This window comes from Tenrec ecaudatus, chromosome 8 (genome assembly GCF_050624435.1).
Source record: "Tenrec ecaudatus isolate mTenEca1 chromosome 8, mTenEca1.hap1, whole genome shotgun sequence".
Classification (NCBI taxonomy): Eukaryota; Metazoa; Chordata; class Mammalia; order Afrosoricida; family Tenrecidae; genus Tenrec; species Tenrec ecaudatus.
In genome coordinates, this window is record NC_134537.1 from 7,521,594 (window position 1) to 7,536,744 (window position 15,151).

Genomic DNA, 15,151 nt, shown 5'->3' on the forward strand with positions numbered 1-15,151 from the left:
TTAGCAAAGGTCAAATACTGTAATAGAAAACATTTAGCACCTGCTGTATTTTTGGGGTGTGGGAAGATCGTGACCTTCTCGAGCAGCTCCATCTTCACAAAATGACACTCCCAGGAGGCCCACGAAAAACTTAACTTTTACAACACGATGAGACGAGCGTTCTAACATGCAAGCATTTCAGACAGTAGGAAAAACAGCTGCATTTGGCATCTGGGTACATTTCTCTCCTGCTCACGTCTGTGACCAGTAACTCCACTTACAAAGTGAGCCAATCATTCACTTCCCCTCGGAGGTGGGACTGACGTTCCTGTGTAGAAACCGTCCCGCACTGAGGAACCATCGTTTGCCACGAACCACATGACCTCCCTGCTCCCCAGCTGGGATCCCATCAGCCCGAGACTCGCACACGGAAGGCAGGCCATGGTGTTCTCGTCTGTCTTGTGCTTAGTTAGCCTCACGAGCAAGACAAGCGGTCTGGGGAGGCTGTCAGTCCTGTGTAACTTAGCTGTTCTCGCATCGGGGAGATCCCGTGGAGCCTTTCAGGCAGGTAGCCACCTGCTACCACCACCGTCATTCCCGTGGAGCCACAGCCCCCAGTGGACTGTGTGACCTGCTCTAGGTTCTGTCAAGGGCAGACAACGTTTGAAAAGCACACGGCCAAGGGGCCTTGCTGGCAATGGGCCCACTCTGCTTCCTTGTGGAGGGCTTTCCTCGGCAGTGAGGGGGCAGTGCCGAGAGGGCGCCTGTTTTCACAAAGAAGCCGCCCCGCTGACAGCCGGCAAGAGAGTGCTAGGCTCCACAGCTACAGTCGAATGGCTTAATCAATGATGCCTTATGGCGTCTGGGCGATAAAATGCCCAGCATGTAGGTGATTTGCTCAATGTGAACCCCTTGAAAACTGCGTGGCACTTCATCTCTGCCACACTGAGATGGAGCTAGCTGGACCGGCCCTTTTTCTAGTTGAGTGGTTGAAGAGATCACCCAGTGTTAGCACCCATCTACGAGATCAGTCCATGTGAACGCGAGAGAAGCAACAGTCCGAATGCCCTCTCCGTGTGGAAGGCGGCTCTGCTTGTGCACCTTGGCTCATGGAAGTGAAGAAGCTCAATGGGGAAAAGGACAGACGCTGTCAAGGCTTCTGGGGACCGGAAGCCACCGTGTGGCTTGACTGTCACAATCCACCATCAGGAGGAGAGCTGCGTCACACACAGACGGCTCTGGAGAGCCAGGCTGCTCCACATCACCTGTCGGGGTGAACACGGGGAAGGTGGTACAGAACTGGGGAAGCCTGCCTTGTGACTACGTTCCCAATGTGCAGTGAGACGTCCGAGACAGCGGGTAATTGTTTACATTAAAGCCCACGAATTTGGGCTAACCGACTGTTCTTCAACACGGGAGACACATGCCAAGGGAATCAAGTGCAGCTTTACAGCAGACAGCGGAATTGACGGAGACATCGTTTCTGTCCATTGGCAAGGCATCCTGCAACCAAAGATGTACCCCAAGCACCCCACACAGCAGTTAGACCAGAACCCATGTTCCAGTGGACAAATTACCGTGTTTAAGCTCCTCAGAGGGACAAATCACCTTTTATTTACAGCGACGAAGGGCTGGAGACTCCTCTGTGCTTGGGAAGTAGATTTCTGTTGTATGTGGGGAGGAAAGGAAAGCCATGTTTCTAGAAGGCACTATTTGGTCTAAACGTGCACGTTACCGCAGAGGGAGAACACGCGAGGAGGGCAGTCGAGGAGCCCGTGTGGGTCGTGGGCTCTGCGCCCTTGCTCTTGCTGGGGCGGCCCCATCAGTCACCAGCTGCCCACGCGCTCAGTCCACGGTGTCGCAGATCTCCGTCACCTTCTGGTTGAAGTCTTCTGGCTGGTCTGCGTACACGTAGTGCCCGGCTCCAAGGATGGCCTGGGGGAGGCGAGGGGGAGGCTGAGCTCAGCATTCGGCAGCGAGGCGCGTTTCAGTGAAGCGCAGTGCAAGCCTGCTTCAACTGGTTTGCGGGGAAGTGGAATTAAAAGACAAGGGAAGGTGTCCAGGACCTTTTAGAAGGCTGCTCACATATAGGGATAAAGCAGCACGCATCTGTCACTGCCTATTTCAATCAACCACAAGATCTGAGTAAACAGAAAATGGGCAATAAAAACGTGAATGTGAAGAAACAACACTTTTGCCGAAACTGAACCCTAATGACGAGAGGACCGACAGAGAAACTGGACCAAGTGAGAAGGTGCTGCCTTCGGAGGTGGGAGCCGGTCACTTCCTGGCGGGTGGGGACCCTGCTGAACCAGGCCCTCTTTCAGTCTCCGCAGCCCCACGATGCTATGGCCCGAGGGAACGACAAAGCCCATGTCACGGGATTCACTGCTTGGGGATGCAGGCCCCGGCACGACATCTCTGAGGTTAGAGGTGCAGGTCGGGCAGAACAGGCATGCCCCTGCAACCTCATTCAGTCAAAAACAACAAAAAAACACCCCAACACGTGTCATCTGCATGTGGCCACCCAAGCCCAGCCGCAGGCTTACTATGGTCTTCACGTATGAGTGTGGTCGCAGGGACTGGATGCTGCTGCCGGAGTTGCCATCTATGCAGGACCGGGCGCCGTAGATGACTGAGACCGGGATGTCGGTGTGCATTTTACCGATTCGCAGGAGCATGGGCCTTTTTGCCCATCCATAAGGAATCGTCATATTTTTGAAAGCTGTTTCACCACTTGAGGGGACAGGAAGAAATCACATGTATGACTTTTGGGAAGAGCATGTTCTATCAACAGCACTCTTGTCTCTGTCCAAACACCCACATTTAGTGTCTCCCTCGTTTCAGGACACTCTCAGTTTAAATAGAGAAGAATCTATGAGAAAACAATCAAGAACAGAACCGCCCCAGGAGACAGAACACTGCTAGACAAACAGGCTGCTCTGCACTACCGGCATTGGAAAAGGTCTCTTCCTCCCAACCCAAACATGCAATCCTGATTCTCTACCGGGGGTCTCTGGGTGGCACCCACACTAATGCACTACATGACTAGCTGGAAGGGTAGGTTTCCAAGACAGGCTGGACAATTTGATCTTGAAAGGCCAGGGCCCTCACACACCCTCCGCACCCCGGAGCAGTCTGGCTCTGCAGTATCGGGGAACTGACTGGGTGGCGACTAACAGTTCTTCCCCGTCAGCTGTTAGAGATACGTAAGGTAGACTTGTTTTTCATTCTGCCTTCTCTCAAACTGAACAGGGAAGGGAACTTTTCCAGTGGCTCACAGGGTTGGCTTTTTCCTTTGCAATGGCAAAGCCTTTATCAAGTTAAGAAGAAACTTTTATGGTGTATTTTTGTGACAGGCTGCCTGCTGTCATTTCTGCTATTCTGGCAGAAGCAGAACACTATTATATACTGTGCACAATTATACATTGCCGTGCAGGGAGAACACACGTATGTGCCAACGTAAGAGTGGCATCGAAATCAGGCTTGCCGGCACACGTGACCTGGGCACAGGTGTAGAGGAAGAGTAAAACCACATAAGGCGGAGGGCAAGTGGGGGAGGCAGGGATGATGCTTCTGGGGCAGGGAACTGCCAGAATAAGTCAATGAAACTCGGGTTCACCAGACCCAGCTGCCTAGGCGGCCACCAACCTGCCAGAGGCTCTCACTCGGGGCCCTGCTGCTTACGCCCCTCAGTCTTAGCAGAGAACCTCTAACCGGTTCTACCAGGCAGCTACGAGCGACACCTCCTCGCGTCCCATGGTCTGACTTTAAACAAAGCAGACCTGCGCTGTCCGGGGGAGAGACATAAAAAGGAGGGCAACTTGCTCTGCATCTCGAGGCTCAGCTCTAACCCAAGTCCCAGTCCTGGAGATGAGGTGCCACCGCTAGGGTTTGAAAATACGGTTCAGACCCATTCCCCCAGAATCCTCTGAAGGCCTGCTGCTGAACTGGACTCTGAATAAGGGCTCAGGAACTGCAAATTGGACAAGCCCCGCCCTGTATTGCCGGGCGCCACAAAGCCTGAGAGCCCTCATCCTTCCTGATGGTCTCTGGTGTAATTCTACCTCCTCCTCCTTGCTCCCCACGCTCTTCAGGCTCTTTTGGTTGCCTCCTAGTGCGTACAACCCTTTGTGTGTATACTCTATACACATACGTGCTCACACATGTTGACACATACACATTTTATAAATGCACATGCATTGATGTACGTACGTGTATGTGTTTCTAAAATGAAAGGGCTTCGAAAAGTTTGTGGTAAAATTCCATTTTTTTTGTGAGCTTTTTGAAGCCCCGTCGTGGGTGTATGTGTGTTTTTAAAAAAGTATCGCCTTTGGGTTGGCTATCTTGGTCTCTGTGGCTACCCTCTTCACATCTCCCACCAAGGCAGCTACAGAATGCTTTCCACACCTCTCCCTCCACCAGGCCTGCTCATGCCCAGCCACGCGGCCTTGCTGCTACAGGTAGGGAGAGTTCCTCTGGGCACGGACAACGAGGGATCTGTTTGTCTAACTCTCACTCGGTTTGGGAAGTGTTGCCTTTGTGTGAAATTCTGTATCCCTCAACTCCGATCTCCCTGCAGAGAAGGCCAAGACTGCTGCTTCCTCAACTTCTCCAGAAGTGCATCAGGGTTTGGGACAGCAGCTCCCATCAGCACCCAGCACCGTGTTCTGCACAGTAGGTGTGTCTTGAATGCATGAGTGTATTAAGAAGTCCTTTTATAATACGCCATTTAATGATAAATACCCCGGACGACTTGAGTATGTTTCAAAAAGGCTGTCGGTTCAGAATTGCAGAACCTTACCTTGGAGTCTGGACATTGCAGTGGTAGATGTACTCGGTCACAGTTTCATCTTCAAACATGGATAGATACTTCCTCTTGAAATCGGGTCTTAAACGTTGCACTAGACTTAAGCCTATGTAATAGGAAACAAAAATATTCATGTTTCAAGTCAGAGTTAACTTTCAGGCTATGTAGCACAGGTTAGTGCTTACGTGTGTGCTTATGCACGCCTGTCCCTCACGCATCAACTCTGGCTATCCAACATTTCACGTGTATGACAGTCGCAGGACATCTGCTTTGACAGTAGGACGACATCGCGAACGACCCAGGTCTGTCAGTAACAAACACCAAGGTTTAAGGTGGGGGTCATGCTGGCTGTGACGTGAAGGTGCCAGCAGTTGGGAAAGAACGGAGCCCTCTTCTACAATGGGGCCAGTCTTCCTCTCTCCCTGCCTTTGGCCACACGGCAGCCTGGTCTTTGCAACTCCTCCACGCCCATCAAAGCGGTGTGGGTGTACACTTATTCCGATACCTTTGGGGTGGGGAAAGCACAGATCTTAAAAGCTGTGCTCCTCGAGCTGCCTACAGGACAGCTTAGAGTAAGAGTGACAGATCTTTGTATCCTGACTTACAAGATGTGCTCAGAATCGTGTACATAAGCCCTGAACACTTGTTTCTGGGGGGAAGGAATTCTAACCAAGGCAGGTGAGCAGAGCAGCTCCCAAGTAAAAGGAACTGTTGGTTTGTACTTCCTCTGTAATCACAGGGCACCAGCGCCAAACGAAAGGGAACTTGGATCTGCCCATGCTTCCTGGGAAAAGAAGTCCCGAGGCTCTGTTTGAGACACTAGCACCACCCCCTAAGGTGGCTCCAAGCCCAGCATCTGAGGGGAGAGGCACTGGCAGGGCTCCGAAGGAAGAGAGACTGCCGTTCCGCCAGGGACCGACCATGCACACATTACTCTCATGAGGCTTTCTGGTTTTCCCAGTCCTATCCTTCTGTCTCTGAAGAAACTACAAAGCCCAACAAGAGTTTGCTGATACAACCCATATTTTGCATCACCCCCACCCCTGCTCAGCAATATGGGGAGACAGAGAATGTGGCTTTTAAATGTCTCCTCCGCCTGGAGACAGTCACTAACCCCTCACTGCTTTTCATGGGTTTCTTCTCTGCAGCTGCTCTTTGGGATCCAATAAAATCCACTTCTGTTTCAGGGCTATAGGGTCTAAGGAATCTCTTAAATAGTTCATCCAGGGGACGAGAGCAAGCATGGAAGCAGGAAGGGCTCAGCTTGGGAGGCTGGACGCGGCTGCGGGGAAGACCGCACCGAGGGAGTGTGGCGACCAATTCCGCTCCGGGCTTCTCCCTGTCGCCACAATGCAGGCAAGGAAGCAGAGGGGAGCGGAATCTAGGTATCTTTACCCTCCCACCTCCTTGCCCCACGCACCCCTCTCTCTTTCTCTTGCTAATGGATCCCTAGGTTAGAACAGCGCCAGCTGGGCAGAATGTGCCCAGGGGAGAAGATCCCTCTCTCACACCCGAGGATGCGTCCGACTGGTCACAGAAACGGATTCTCCCTTGGTGGAGAAGGACTGAGGGTGGGTAGGCGTGAGGGTGTCTGTGGGAGCCTTCTAGGGGAGATTTTCTTCAGAGGAAAAAGCACTATGGAGAGAGAAGGCTGCGGGACACACTTTATGTTCTTGCTATTTTGTGCGATGGTGCTTCTTCATGCCACCTTAAGAGGACCTTCGAGTCTTCTCCAACGCCCAGGAGAAAGGCTGAGTCACCTAAGAACAGGATATCTCCTGGCACTGAGGAGCCAGCTATTAGAACAAACAATCAAGGAGACCGCCTATCCCCAGGCTGCTGAGGAAATAAGACATTAAGCGCAGTGGCCCTCAACCTTCCTCATGCCGTCACCCTTCAACACAGTTCCTCATGTTGTGGTGACCCCCAACCATGACATTTTCATTGCTACTTCAACAATGTCATTTTGCTACTGTGATGAATTGGGAGACCCCTGTGAAAGGGTCGTTCGACCCCCAAAGGTGTCGTGACCCACAGGTTGAGAACAGCTGCTTTATGGTCTAAGCCACTGAAATCAGGTATTCAATTACTGGCTGTTGAAATCATTCCTAAGTGATCCACATCCAAAGGGGGAGGGGGAGGTCTGGACACCGCCATCGGGGACAATGAAGTACACAGACACCCCCAGTTAATGGACCGAGGCTGGGAGACAAATGAACTGAAAGCATGGACTAACCATGGGTGCCTCAAAATGCACTATCAAGTCAGGAGCCCCCAGTTTTCCTGTGGACAGGAATGGCTTCATCTTCATCCTCACATTCTGAGATTCGGCTAAGGGCCTGATGAGTGTGGTGATGCCTGCTGCCCCACAGGTCAGGTGTGGGTCACGTGCACTTGACCACTCACCAACAGGCTACCTGTCTTCTCCCCGTGCAACAGAAAGAGCTCTCTCTTATACATACAGGAGTGTACCTGGCTTTGTTTCTCCAGTCAACCTGACTTAAGGCTCTGAGAAACAAAAGTGGCATCAGTACCCAGCCCTCTGCTATGACCTCCACTCTCCTGCTTCCCCAGGCAAAAAGCACTCACCAAAGGGTCCTGCGATCCTGAGGCCGGCTAAAGGGTTAAAGGGAGTCAGTGCAGCGCCCAAGGCTCTGATCCACACTGGGATGGGTCTGTCTTGGTCAGCAAGGTCAGGTCTCTCAGGAAAACCCCAAGGCTCCACTAAAATGAGATGATTAACTCTGGAGGGAAAAGAACACATTTAAGTCCGTCTAGCAAACTGCTGAAGATGACAACTGACAGCATTTATAACTCAAGGTAGAAGGAAACCGTTTTTAAAACTCACAAAGAAGTCTCAGGACTGTACAGGTGCTACGTTCTTTTTCAGATCTTGAGATTTCATGAGAAGTATGGTGGGAAGAGGTTTTTGTTTTAATATATGTAAACCTGGACAATAAAGAGATGCTTAAAAGGGTAGGTGATGACTGTTCTTGGTGTGTTTGTTCTAGCTAAGCTACACTCTGGTAGATGATACCATTCACTGACTGTGGTAGTTATAACATCTTGTGTCCACTTGAGACTAGTAAGAGTGAAGGGGTGGAGTCTAGCCTGTCAATTGGGTCACAGCCTGATTGATGGTTCCTTGTGGGCATGGCCTTCTCATGAGGATTCTGGGAATTTCCTGTCGATTCTGCCATCAGAAGATGTGGGCCTCTCTGCCTTCGTGTTCCTGTTGACAAGCCATGTGGAACCCTGTTGAGACACTCAGGAGCTGGAGGAGGCATGTGGAGAAGCTTCCACTACCACTGGATCCACAAGACTTTTCACCCACCAGCCTGTGATCCTCCTGCATTTGGCATAATTATGAGTAATTATGTGAGTCTAAAGAGGAATTTATGAACTAGTATTGGACATATGGGCTAATATTGGACTTATGAACTTGATCTGGACTGAAGTGGGATGTTTTCTTAAAATACAATTGCTCTTTGATATCAAACTCTTTCTTATACATACATGAGTATCCCTGGATTTGTTTCTCTAGTCAACCGGGCCTAACACACTGACTATTCAGAAAAGTCCAACGGCATCTCGCGGCTGACATGGCAGAAACGAGTGAAGGTTAGTATCATACTCTTCTGTATAAAGAAGCCTCAGACACCAGTGATACTCATCTCCGATGAGTCAGCCAGTCTTGAAATCGAAGGGCTGTTAGGGGTTTGGGTAGGTTCTAAAGGGCTCTACGTGAACTTTTCCCAAGTGCATGAGAAATGGGCTGAAAAGAGAACATGATAACCCTAGTACTGGAATTCTGAAATTCGGTGGACAGAAATACATCTCCCGTGACTATTGGAAAGGACTGCATGCTTGATAAAGTAGAAAGGCAGCCTCCCCCAAAGGGGAACCTTCCACAAGAGAATCGCTTTATTGGCATATACCTCACATGTCATGCAATTTAACTGTTCAATCCTATTAAGATGTGTTCAATCAACACTGAAATTAATTTCAGAACATTTTCTTGTACCCATTTCCCCCAACGTCCACTGCCACACCCAGAGGCAATTATTGATTCAGCTACTGTCTCTATAGATCTAACTATCCCAGATTTCACACACAAAAATCATACAAAACAAACATGAAGCAAACAAAGTACAACAGAAAATACAGGGGAAAAACACTCAATGGAAAAGAAAGCAGAGAATATTTAAAACTAGAATAATTTTTAAATGGGTCGAGAGATGAAATGATAAGGTATTACATCCTAACCTAACTACATCTGCCATAACTGACTTAATGCTGCCTGACAGAAAGGGCATTCAGTGCTTGCCCGTGGTCAGAGGGCATTCACTGGAGGCTTAATCCGTGTGGCGTGTGGAGACCTCGCACATGGATTCTGGGGCTTCCACTGACACCCATAAGCTTCTGCAAACTGGGTGTTCACAATTTAAACTGATGCCATTCCCTCCTTTGGATTTATTTACAATCCTTGGATCACATAGATTGGTGTGTTTCTTCCGTGCAGACTTAGTTGATGCCTCACTTAGATGGCTGCTTGTTTTAAGACAAGACTTTAAGAGTCCAGATGCTATCCTTTCTGATAGCTAGGCACCATCTGGTTTCGTCACCACACTTTGCTCTATAGCACCCATATCTTCGGTGATCTCTTCATGAGGGCAAGCATTGAGAAGAGCCATGCTGAAAAAAAATGAACCCTTTATTAAAACATCCTACCCTGAAAGACGGCTAATATTTTGCTAGAAATTTGTACAGTCGTTTTGGTCCAGTCTGCTCCAGGACCAGACTGACCTGCAAATTCAAGCAGGGCGTGGCCAAAGGAAAACCAGGGGAAGAGTAAAATCGACTCTCTCTGGTGATTTTCTTTTTCTCTCATTTTGACCTTTCTTATTTCATACGAATCATAAAATACTGCCCCTATGTAAAAATGCCCGTTTAAAGAATTAGGGAAAGTATATACACAAGGGTAAATGCGCTCTCCCTTTGTCTGAGAAGTGTACCCCTAATAGTTCTAACTTGTGTCTGGAGCACACAGCGGGCAGGCTAGCACATGATGGATGCTCTGTGGGCAGGTGGTGTGCTGTGTTCTCCCATGTTTCCCTCTGGCCCTTACCTGTACAGATATTCAAATTTTATAAAATGTAATCAAAAGTAAATATAAAACTTAGTTCCCTCTGGGGATGCTATTGAACTACACAGCTATTTCTTAGTATATACACAGGGCCTTCCACTCAGGGAGTTGGCCCCATTTTGTATAATAAGAGTCTGGTTTGGAATAGAAAAAGGTTGTTATATAACAAATCTGAGTACCATTCCCATAGATGTTGTTAGATGTTATTGCTGTTAGGTGCCTGTGTCAGTCTGGGTAGACTAGAGAAACAAATTCATTGACACTCCTATGTGTATAGGAAGGAGCTCTATATACAAGAGCATTTGAATATTGAGAAAACAGCCCAGTCCAGATCAAGTCCATAAATTCAAGATTAGCCCATATGTCTGAAACCAATCTATAGAGTCCACACAACACATGCAATGACACCGAATGCAGGAAGATCACAGGCCAGTGAGTGGGAAGTTTTGTGAATACAGTGGTGTTGTAAGCATCTGTGCACGGGCAGGGGTCTCCAAGTGGCTTCTCCAGCTCTGGGCACGAGTGTAGTTCCATGTGTCTTGTCAGCTGCAATGTCTCCTGCCTCCAGGGAGGAAGACAGGCGTTCCCAGAATCCTCAGGAGAAGGCCATGCCCACACAGAGGCCTCATTGGCTATGACCTGATTGACAGGCTAGCTCCACCCCTTCCCTCTGAATCCCCTCAAACTGACAAACGCTCATATAACTAGCACAGTGCCGTCCCGTCAGCAGTGAATCACTGCCCCTGTGTACAACGGAACCAAACACTGCCTGGTCCTGCACGCCTTGAGAATTATGTTTGAGTCCACAGTTGCACCCACTGTTCCAAACCAACTTGTGGGTGGGGCGGGGTCTTCTGCTTTTTTCTGATCCACTACGTTACCAAGCACAATGTCCCTATGTCCTTGTCCAAGGTCTGGCCTCTCTGCAGAATATGTCCAAAGTACGTGAGGCCAAGTCTCACCATTCTCATCGCTAAGGAGCATTCTGGTATACTTTCTCCGATACAGATTTGTTTGTTCTTTTAGCAATCTATGGTTCTTTCATGGAGCCCTGGTGGTGTATAATTATACACTGGGCTGCAATCCGCATGGTCAGCAGTTCAAAACCACCAGCACTTCTGCAGGAGAAAGACTGGGTTTTCTGCTCCTATAAACAGTTACAGTCTCGGAAACCCACAGGGGGTTGCTGAGCTTGTATTGACTCGGTGGCAGTGAGTGCGATGGCACTTTCAATAGTATTTGTCAGCAACGTAATTGAACTGCATGTCTTCTGTATCTATTGTCCAGCTTTCCCATGTATGTGAGGCAACGGAAAACACTGTGGAATCTAAGAGATACAAATAAAAAACTGATGAGGTAGTACCTTACATCAATCAGTATTGACAGCAAAGTAAAAAAACAACAAAAGTTTGAGAGCGCGTGGGGAGGCTGGAACCCTCCTACACTGCTAACCGTGCCACCACTGTGGAAGCTGTACGGCACTACCTCAAACAGCTGGGAACAGCTCCCACGTGACTCAGCAGTCCCTCTGCTGGGAGCGTGTCCTGTGAAGTAAGAGCCACACCAAGAATAGACCTGCACAGCTACGGGCGTCCCAGCACTGGTCACAGTAGCAGGAGGGTGGAAAGCACTGCAATACCTGCCATCCCTCCAGAGTAATGATACAACCACCAAGCACCTCAGGGTACGGATGGCCCTGAGAACATAATGCTTGAGTGGAATTACTCAATCACAAAAGGACAAATATTGCAGGAGACTAGTGTTAGCAATTAAAACAAAAGCAAGACAAAGGTGTTCATAGCAAAGGAAACAGACTGAAGGCTACCAAGGGGCAGGTGAGGAACTTGAGGGAAGGTGAAGCAATCGGTCAGTGGGCAGACAGGTGGTTAAATGGGGTGAAGGGGAAGATACTACTTCAAAAGAGGGATAGGAGAAATCAAAGGGCTTAGGAGGCATGGCAAGCTATTGGGGGTGGGGAGTGGGGAGGCTGTTACTGGTCGTAGTTTAACTTTTTGGATATACAATTCATGGTTTGAACCCTAATTCACAATTAAAAACTGATGAACCATGACTTGGGTCATGCACAACTTAATCCTCAAAGTAATGTCTTTGCTCAGAACTGAAAACCAAAGATTGCCTTTCTCCTTTTTACCACGATGCTGAGTACTGGTCCAGTTGCGTGGGCTTTTCCTTCCTCTACACTGGGTTGCATCCAGACTGAAGCTATCATGCAGCCTTTTTCTCAGCAAGTGCTTCAAGCCCCCTCACTTTCAGCAGGCCAGGTTGACAAGCCTTCCTCTATTCGTGATGCCTTCTCCTCCTCCACCCAGTCCAGCGCTCAGATGATCTGCGCAGCATCCACACTGAATTAAATATGGTAGAAGGATACAAGGCTAACACACACCTTTGCTGATCGGAAACCATCAGTATCTCCCTTACTCTGCACCAACAACTGCCTCTAGGTCTGTGCACAGGTTCCATGGGAGCAAAAGCAAGTGCTCTGGAATTTCCATTCTTCTGAATGTTATCCATCATTTGGTATGACCTAGGCAGCTGAGTGCCTCAGTAGAGGCCATAAAATGCAGGGAAACATTTTTTTCTGGTATGTCTCTGCTTTTGGCCAAGACTCATCTGGCATCAGTAGTGGTATCACTTGGTCGGTATCCTATTCTGAATCCAGCTTGCATTTCTGGTAGCTCACAGTGAAATGGACTGTGGCTGTTTTTTAATGATGTTCAGCAGAATTTTAGTTGCATGTGAGTTAGTGATATTGTTAATTTGTATATTTTCCTGGGTCATCTTTCTCTGAAATGAGCACAAGTTTGGATCTCTTCCAATGGGATGGCCAGGTAAAAAGCATGTCTTCCACATTTTTTGACAAGTGATGCTTCTAGTGCTCCATCAGCTTGTTGAAAATTTTCACTTAATACCCTGTCAATTTCTTAGCAAAGTAATTTTCATTCCTCAGGAAGCCTGAGTATAGGCTTTGCCTAATAGGTTATTACAATCTTGAACTAGACCAAACTCCCAGGATAATTGCTCATCTCCAAAGGTAAAATATTATCTCCTCACTTGATAGAAGTTATGGAGCTTTAATGTATACCTGAAACATAATAACCATGCAGGCTCTACCCCCTAATATTCCACAGACGATAACCTGATGGGTGTGTTAGTACACAGCTTGGGAAAGGATGGCCTTAAATACAGGCAGACAGCACATGCGAGTCTTCGATCAGACATCTCCTGGAAAACCAAGAACCAGGAGAGCAAGAAGGAGAGTCCATCAACTTCAGTACTGCAAGAGTCACTCGTTATTTATCTTCGTCTTCAATGACTACGTAGGTCTTAAGGTCAAAGATGCTGCAACACACTGGACGCTGTGCTTAAATGCTAATGAGGGCATGTAGAAACCTGACCTTTATGAGATTTTAAGCCAGTCTCCTGCTGGAAATTAACAACAAGAACAATCAGACCCAGAAATCTGCATACTCCCTAGAGCTTAGGTCATGAAACAAAGAAAAGAACATTCTGGTCAGAGGCAAGAACAACTCTAGTCTGTGCACAAGTCATTCTCAATATACAGTTGGCCCCGGGTATTTCCCATGGACTTCCAGAAGGAGACAATCCCAGAGAACCACCTCAGGTCAAACACAAGGGCGCCTTCTCAAGAGGGACCAAGAAACATTGCTCAACCTAAGGCTGCAGAGTTAGAAGACAGAACCAGGTGTAAGACAAGGGCAGTCGTGACTGAAATTCTAGCTGTAACCTGGAGTGAACGAGTCTTTTTGTAAGCGTGTTCTCTATTAATAACTTCCAAAGCCTCTAAACCATCGTGCAGACATCCTCTTCATATGAGGTCCTGACCACGGGATCCAGAAAGAATGGAGAATTCAGGGAACAAAGAACAAAGGAGGCGCCTTGGCGGTGTACTGGTTACAGGTTGGACTGTGATCCACAAGGTCAGTAGTCTGAAACCACCAGCCTGCTCCTCGGGAGAAAGACAGGGCTTTCTCCTCCCGTAGAGTTACAGTCTTGGAAATTCACAGGGGCAATTCTGCCCGGTCCTAGATGACCACTATGAGTCCGTATCGACTTGGTGGCAGTGAGTTTTGGGGTACAAAGATGAAAGAAGGGAGACAGCATCTTTGGCTAGTACCACTGGCTTACTTGCCCTTCCCCCTGTACCGCCACCACCTAAAGGGGATCACGTACTGTCTGATGAAGGCGCTTGTACAGAATGACAGCATGTCAACACCTCACATAGCGGGTAGTACTGCTTTAGGAAACTAAGACACATTACATGTTTAGTGTCAACTGTGTAGCCCCTTGTGCATTAGCTTCCTGTGCGCTCTATGTTTATGAGGGTGTGTTACATGCAAGAAAATACAGTAGCCCTTTGGTGTGTGACTCAGCATGTTAAGCTACAAATAAAATGTTAAATGCCATCTCTAATTATGATACACCCTGGTAAGAGAACAGAGGTGAACTAAGGGCATGTTTAGGGAAGCAGTACTGGAGGAACTGGGTCCCCACTTGGAGTCCCCGAGGAAGCACACATAGCCTCCTTGCCCAACTGTCCCGGTGGCCTTTCCAGAGTGGGCTAGACATTCTCCCAGCACAGAGCCTTTGCAATGTTGGTCCCCAGTGCCTAGAATGCTCAACTGCCACCTTAGCTCAGGCTGCACTTCTTCAGAACTCCACGACTGAGTCCTCAGACTGAGCCAGGTTCTCAAGGGTTCTCACAGCAGCACCCACTGCATCATGGAACTCACCACAGGGCTTGTGAAATTCCTCTCTCCACCCAACCGACTGCGAGCTGTTCCCCAAGGCCAGTCCATCGCATCATACCCAACACATACCCGATGGATGAACAAGGAGAGGTAGGAGGAGCACCGTGTGACTTAAAAAGATGGCTACGACTGGGAACTGCTGAAACAGGTGTGACGAGCTCAGGTGCCTCTTTAGACATTTTAAAAAATGAGAACCACTGGCTCAAAATATCAAGTTACTTGTTGCTATTGGGCGTGATCAAGTAGATCCCGCCTCGCAGTGAGCCCACAGGGCAGATCAGAACTGCCTGGCAGGATTTTCTTGGGTCATTGGGTCTTTCTCCCATGGAGCCGCTGCGGGGTTCAAACCAGCAACCTTTTTTGTTAGTAGCTGAGCACTTCCCTGCTGTGCCACCAGAGCTCCTGAAGCCACTTAGCATGATTTAA

The 15,151-nt window shown here is 48.6% G+C and overlaps 1 protein-coding gene across 2 annotated transcripts in view; it reads right to left on the reverse strand.

Moving 5' to 3' along the window:
- Positions 1-227: 227 nt before the first annotated feature.
- The window catches only part of ABHD5 (abhydrolase domain containing 5, lysophosphatidic acid acyltransferase), a 41,657-nt gene continuing 26,733 nt past the window's right edge, over positions 228-15,151 (reverse strand). For both annotated transcript variants that reach the window (XM_075555981.1, XM_075555980.1), the window contains exons 4-7: positions 7,379-7,533; positions 4,784-4,895; positions 2,529-2,715; positions 228-1,914 (exon numbers count right to left, since the gene is read on the reverse strand). In XM_075555981.1, coding sequence (XP_075412096.1) covers positions 1,825-1,914; positions 2,529-2,715; positions 4,784-4,895; positions 7,379-7,533 — 544 coding nt within the window. In that variant the 3' untranslated portion in view covers positions 228-1,824. The remainder of the gene's footprint in view (positions 1,915-2,528; positions 2,716-4,783; positions 4,896-7,378; positions 7,534-15,151) is intronic.